This window comes from Tenrec ecaudatus, chromosome 4 (genome assembly GCF_050624435.1).
Source record: "Tenrec ecaudatus isolate mTenEca1 chromosome 4, mTenEca1.hap1, whole genome shotgun sequence".
Taxonomy (NCBI): Eukaryota; Metazoa; Chordata; class Mammalia; order Afrosoricida; family Tenrecidae; genus Tenrec; species Tenrec ecaudatus.
The window spans coordinates 65,326,682-65,333,660 of record NC_134533.1 but is presented as its reverse complement, the minus strand read 5'-3'; the positions used below and the strand labels follow the sequence as shown (position 1 = coordinate 65,333,660).

The window sequence follows — 6,979 nt, the reverse complement described above, 5'->3', positions numbered from 1 at the left end:
TAAAGCATCAAAAATGCTGAGGTTCAAAGACAAGATCAGAATGAGAAAATAGCTTCAGGTTAAGCCTCACACATAAATTCAAGTTTCAAACCAATTTACCCTTAGTCTGAGCATACAAACTTACCTGTGACCAGATTCCACAACATTAACAAAATAAATCTGCAATGTCATTTCCTTAGTTGCTAGTTGACATGTTGGGTATCATTTTTCTCCTCTATCACTGTCCCCCATATAAAGAATTGATTCCACAGCCAGTCTGGAGTCTTCTGGGGAGAATAGTGGTTTAAGCAATAGAAAATGGTACCCTATCCCAGTAAGAGACACTGGAAAAATCAATGGGAGCCAAGATAGGATGAGTGAAGTAGATGTCCAGCCTAGAGCAAACAAGGAAACTAGAAGTAATAGTCCTAATGCATTTGACGCTTCCAGGGTAATCTTTTCTATAGAGGCTGAGAATATAAAGTCATTGAAGGTCTCTGGCTCTCCTGCTTCCATAGATAACAATAAAGGTATAGATTTAATCAAAGGACCCTCACCTGAAGACCCAACTTTTCTAAGAGAGTATTAACATTGACTATAAAAACTTTTCTTCCATAGAAAATAAGGGATGCACCAGATATAGTACATTGTGCAGACGCTGATATCAGTATCACTACCTCTGCTATACGCTGGACAACAGACTTGCGTCTCCCTGGTTATACTGTATACTTGGGTCTATGTATGGCTCCTCAGTACTCTCCTCATACGCCACCTGGCCACAGAATTATCAGCCCTAAGAAGCAGCAAAGTCTGCTGCTATTTATGACTACTTGTTACACCATGTGTTCCAGCTCCCCTGAGGCACCAAGGGATGTTTTCTGACCATGAACTCCACTCTATCTATTCCCTCTCCACAGCTGACAGAGATGAAGGCCATTTTAAGCATCTAGATTAGAGCCTATTGTTCGCTCTCATTCCTTAGGAGAAGAAATACATTGGAGATGGCAGAAGGGTTGAAAAAGTTCATCAAAAATGTAATTAAAAGATAGTAGAGGTTTTCATGAACTGATTGAAGTCCTTTTATAGAGAAAAGGGAAAAATCAATAAAATCCAATATGGGGTGATGGCAAACAGGGAGACAGCTGAGAAAATGATATTTCAGTACATTATCCAAATAAATCTGGGACTTGGGGAAATCTAACTAAAGTGCATGTATACCTTTTTTAAAATATAACTTTACTTTTAAGACAGAACTTCATCTCACAAAATATGTGTATTAACAGGGGGAAAGCTTATGTTTAGAGTGCATATTTTAGTATGATCCTTGAGTTAGAACCATTTCATCATGTTGAGTTATGAAAATACCTAGGAAGGGTATAACATGGTATGGTCACATTATATTTTTCATCACCCATAGTAAAAAATTGAGATGGGTTGAGGAAATATTTATTGTTAAAGTTAGGTGATGGTGTTGTTGTTAGTAATAGCTGTTAGTTGATTCCAACTCCTGGCCATCCTATGGGCAGAGTAGACCTGTGCTCCGTAGAGTTTTCCAGACTGATTTTTCAGCAGCCCACCTTTAAGCCTGTCTTCCAAGGCACTTCTGCGTAAGCTCTAACCTCCAGCTTTTTGCCAAGTGCTTGCCCACTTGCACCACTCAGCTTCCTAGGTCACCGTCAAAGCATGAAGAGCTGACTCACTCCTTTGGATAAGTATAAACTTCAGGTGATATGTACATTAGGAAGAAGAAATGTCTTAGGAAGCTCCTGGATACCAGCAGTGGAAGTGAAGGAGCTGGATAAGATACTAAGACATATCGCTCTCATTCCACCTCACAACACCTGAGGACCAGAGCTGGCATTGCAATCATATATTCCAAGTGACACAGCCATTGCGGTATAAAATACTCTCACGTTTCTTGAAGCGTGTCTCTATGTCTTCCTAAGAGAATCTTGGGTTGAACATAAACCCTGCCTTACAAGGCTGAGCTAGAATTAACTAATAAGTAACTGCCCTGCCTGCAGGCATAAAGAGTCCTCTGATACTTTACATTCAACCTGCACAAACTCTTCCTGGCATGGACCCATCTTCCGCTTCTTTATGTTGCCTGTTTCATGTTTTGTCAGCATGACTAACCCAGCGTGCACTGATAACGCATGAAGAACCTAAGTTAGGAATGGCAACGACTGAGACAAGGGAGAAATGGTGATAGAAAGAGGAGGGGCAGACAACGTTGATGACACCAAGCAAAGGCATTCTTCCTATTTTTCTATTCAGAATGCCTCAAAGCAAGAGAATGATTGATTAGCAACTTTCCTGAAAGTTCCCAGTTGCAACTGCTTCTGAAAATAAAAATGTCAGGGTTTAATCTAAACCACACTTCAAAAAGGAAAATGTAACTTAGGTAAAGAATTCACTGGATAACCTGGAGAAAATAAAAGTGAGTTAGCATTTTAGGCTCTTTGTTTATTACTCTTATTCTTTACAAGTAATTTTACAGGAATATTCCTATGAAGTGCACAGGTTCTAAAGCAGCCAAGCATTGTGTGGCTTTAACCCAAGACAATACTAAGATAGCTCTCTGGGTCTGACACCACCGAGTGCTGCTGTTCCCCCGCTGGTGTGTCCTGACCTGCCTTGTTCCCTCACCTGCATCAGATGGGAATATGGAGAAAGTGTTTTGAGACAAGTTTTATTGGAAGTCCATGATATCAACAGATGTGAACAGAGGGTTCATGTTGTAGACACAAATCACCAATGACTCTTCTGTAGAGCTACAAAATGGATGGTTGTGAAGAGCGCACAGCATACCCAGAATGAAATAGTATGTAATCGTCATGTGTAACAGTATAATATACTTAAATGACATTTTTAATGGAGCATCCAATAGTGATGAATTACAAAATAAGCAATAAAAATTTTTAAGAAATATATCATGATGGAAAGTCTAGTAGTAAATCTTTGAATGGTTGCACAACATGATTGATATCATTGCAATCACTGTCTGGTATACACGAAAATATTAAAGTAGCAAATATGTTGCCCATATTTGAGAATTTCATTGACACATTAGGAACTGTGGAATATTTAAATGACATGTATATCTACAATCCAATGTATAAGGAAAATAGAGTAATGATCTATGCCCTGTTCATAAGTTCACAAAGGAACCAGTGAGCTTGAGGTATAATAATACCAAGTATAACAATGAAAATTCTAATTAAATTTTTATTTTGCACATTTAATGAATTGCACAAAGAGCTTTTCATGATTCAGTTATTTACTCTGCATTAAAACAATAGAAAATAAAGGTTATCATCATCATTTTAAAGGAAAATATACAAACACTCCAAGATTTCACCCAAAGTTTACAAAATCTGAGTAGCCAAATCTAACCACATGTATTTATCTGAGACTGAAATTCCAATTTTTCTAATTCTTTCTCCAAACTCAGTGGTCTTAAACCAGATGAATTTTCATTTATTTCTGATGAAGAGAAAGATTTTGTGTAAGGTGCTATGAGAACACCAAGGAGTTTTCAAAGGAACACAGAGACAATATATTTATTTATAAAATGCTTCATCATGTTCAACACAGCTTTTTTAAATTTTCCTTATAAACGTCCATCATGTGAAAACTTAAAACGTGAAAAAAACACTTCACCAACCTACTAGAAGCTTATATCAGTACAAGAGAAATACAGACCTAGAGCTATTCCAGAAGTGAGAATAATTTCAGTTGGCAGGATCAGGGATGAAAGGCATCTTATGAAACCAGAATCATTGCCATTTAGTCCACTCTGACTCACAACAATCTTATCGAAGGTGGTATTTTGAATCAAGTTTTGGAGGAAAAGATCCCTCGATCACCCAACACCTGATGATACTCACCATGTGGAAAAGATCAAATGATTAAAGACATGCAACAAGGCCATTGCCAGAAATATTCAGGAGACACTGAACAATCATCTTTGCTACCAAACCAGAAAAGAAAAAGAAAATTTAAACCAGTTTCTTTCCAGCTGGTTCATCAAAGATGTAAGCAGTATAGAATGGCCCCATATATTGCAGAGTTTGTTCTGCATGGAGTTTTTGATGGCTGTGATCTTTGTAGGCAGATTACCAGGATTTCTTCTGAGACAATTCTGGGAGAGTTTGACCTGCTAGCTTTCTGGTGGTTAGAAGTCAAGTGCTTAACCCATTTGTGCCAGAAACTCCTAATTTTGGCTAAAAATGGTAAATAAAACAAACACTAAAAGTGTATTAAGGCCAAAGAGAAAATGTAATATGAGGAGAAGTCATTGGTATAATATATAAACAAATATTTAAATGCGGTAGAAAAATTAAATGTAATGTAAGACGTTTAGTAAAGATAAGCTTCAATACAGAAGAAAGTAGAATAATCCAACTGAGAAAATTGTAAAAGTGATACTTGGGAAAATTATAATCCTGAAGATTTTAAGATTGCTCCCCAAAAGTGACAGATTGCTGCTATGAAATAGTCTTTGGAGATGTTCTGCATGTTGAGGAAGGAGGCAACAAAATTATGAAACATGCTTAACTGTGAAAACCAAACCCGAGAAGTCTCACGCCTGTACAATTGTGGGAAGTGTTAGAATCCCCAGGTCAGGATGGGACTGAGTCAATAGGGTAATAATAGAGGAAATGAGCAGGAGGCTAATTCATCTTCAGGATGGACAGGTCATGGTAGAATGGGGATGGTGCTTGACTTGTGACTGAAAGAATAAGCTTCCTTATAATCATACACTGCCTGTCACCAAGTCCACTCTGACTCACGATGACTTCTGTGAGTCAAAGCAGAACTGTCCTCCCTAGCGTTTCCAGTGGCTATTTTTTTTCAGAAGTAGATCAGCAGATCTTTCCTCCATGGTGCCTCTGATTGAATACAAAAAGTTTAACCATTCAGTAGCAGTTGAGGACTTTAAACATTTGCATCACCGCGTGATTTTGTTTTTAAATATATAATAAAAGCATTGCTGCCAAATCATTTCTGGGTCACAGTGACTGTTTAGAGTTTCTGAGCCAGATAACCTCATCCTATCCCACGGAGTGGCTAATGGGTTGGAACAGACAATATTGTAGTTGGTTATCCCACACTTACCGCACCATGCCACTGTGGCCCTTACACAACAAAGCAAAACCAAGCATCTCGGCCATGGAGTCCAGTCCAAGTCCTTCAAACCCTGTGGGACAAGCGAGAACTGCCTCTGAGGATTTCTGAAAGTGTTCATCTTTATGGAACCAGAAAGCCTCATGTTTCTCTCCTGGAGAACCTCTAAAACACTGACTGCCATTGATTTACTTCTGACTCATCGCCATCCTGGAGTGTTCAAACTGCGGCCCTTGTGTTTAGCAGCCCAACATGTAACCCATTATTCCAAAAGGGCACCTTGGATACAGTTAGTCAGGTAAAATAGAATAAAATGAGGATTAGAAAGCCATGTACCCAAAACCAAACTCATTGCCACAGAGTCGATGCCAACCCAACAGGAAAGGGTTGAACTTTCCCTGTAAATTTCTGAGACTGTAACTATTTACAAGAGTAGAAAACCCTGTCTCTCTTGTGGAATGGCTTGTGGTTTCAAATTGCTGACCTTCCATTGTGTAGCCCATTGTGTAGCCACTATGCCATGAAGTCAAATTAAACATAAGGTTAAATGAAGGTTAAAATAATATAAAATGAAGATTAGGAAGGCATGGAGTTAAATATATTAAAGAAAAGGACATATAACACTTCAAAATGGAACTTTCCTTAAAAGTAGGCAATATCTTTTCTCTTTTTATAGCTTCCTCAGCAGCTTCTGGATTCCCTGCTTGATCTCCTTGGTTCTCACGCCATAAACAATGGGGTTCAGAGCAGGAGGGATGAGGTGGTGCAGGATGTTGAGCAGGATGGGGACATCTGGAGGAATTCTCTTTCTGGCCAGGTTAGTGATGACCAGAACCAACAGGACTGTGCTGAAGAAGAGGATGAGGATGAAGTGGGAACCACAGGTACTCAAGGCCTTGGCCACAGCTCCCTCAGCCTTGATCCTTAGCACAGTTTTCAAGATGAAGGAGTAGGAGAGTACAATAAGGATGAGGTCAGAACCCAGCAGAGTCCATCCTGCCACAAATTGGTAGAGTCTATTGAGTGTGATGTCATCACAAGAAAGTTTGGACACAGATAGGTTAGTGCAAATGCAGTTAGCAATGATATTCTCCTCACAGTAACTGAGTCTGGCAGAAAGGATGGGAACAGGAAGAGAAAAGAGGGCATTCCGAGCCACAACAAACGTGGCAGCCCTAGACACAAATTGGTCCGTGATGATGGATGTATACCTCAAGGGATGGCAAATGGCCACGTAACGGTCATAGGCCATAACCATGAATGTGCAGGACTCCATGGTCAAGAAACTATTCATGATGAACATCTGGAGGAAGCAGGCAGAGAAGCTGATGGACTTCAGGTCAAACCAGAAAATGGCCAGGACCTTGGGAATGACAGTGAGGCAGAGCACAATGTCCAGCAAGGAGAGAAGGCTGAGCAGGTAGTACATGGGCTCATGCAGAGAGACTTCCAGTCGGATCGTGAGCAAGAGGCTGGCATTAGCCCCCATGGCCAGGAGAAAAAGGAGGCTGAGTGGCAAGGACAACCAGTGTTGCCAACTTTGGTAGTTTGGAAAGCAGATGAGGAGGAATTCTGAAACTGGTATAGTTGAGGAGTTGCTGAGTGGTGCCATGCAAAGTATCTTGATCAAGCTGGAAATCCAGGGTACCTTTAAATGTAGATAAAATAATCAACATACAAAACATGGTTTCTAGATACTTGAAGTTCTTCTAGTGGAACTTGTAGTCTACTAGGTTCTTAGTTTGTCCCAATGAAATTTTAAAATCATCATCACCATCCTGACATTAAATTTAGAACTTAGCATGTGCCAGTCATTACAGGGAATGGTTGATATTCATTATTCATGTAAATTCACTCTACCTTTTTAAAA

At 39.5% G+C, this 6,979-nt stretch overlaps 1 protein-coding gene across 1 annotated transcript; it reads right to left on the bottom strand.

Annotated features, from left to right (window-relative positions):
• Positions 1-5,779: 5,779 nt before the first annotated feature.
• On the bottom strand, positions 5,780-6,721 carry LOC142446757 (olfactory receptor 56A4). Its single transcript, XM_075548498.1, has one exon. It carries the CDS (start codon positions 6,719-6,721, stop codon positions 5,780-5,782), a length of 942 nt encoding a protein of 313 aa, XP_075404613.1.
• Between the last annotated feature and the right edge of the window lie 258 nt (positions 6,722-6,979).

Excerpts from the sequence above, each read along its gene's own strand:
- LOC142446757 (XM_075548498.1), bottom strand. The coding sequence starts at position 6,721 with ATGGCACCACTCAGCAACTCCTCAACTATACCAGTTTCAGAATTCCTC.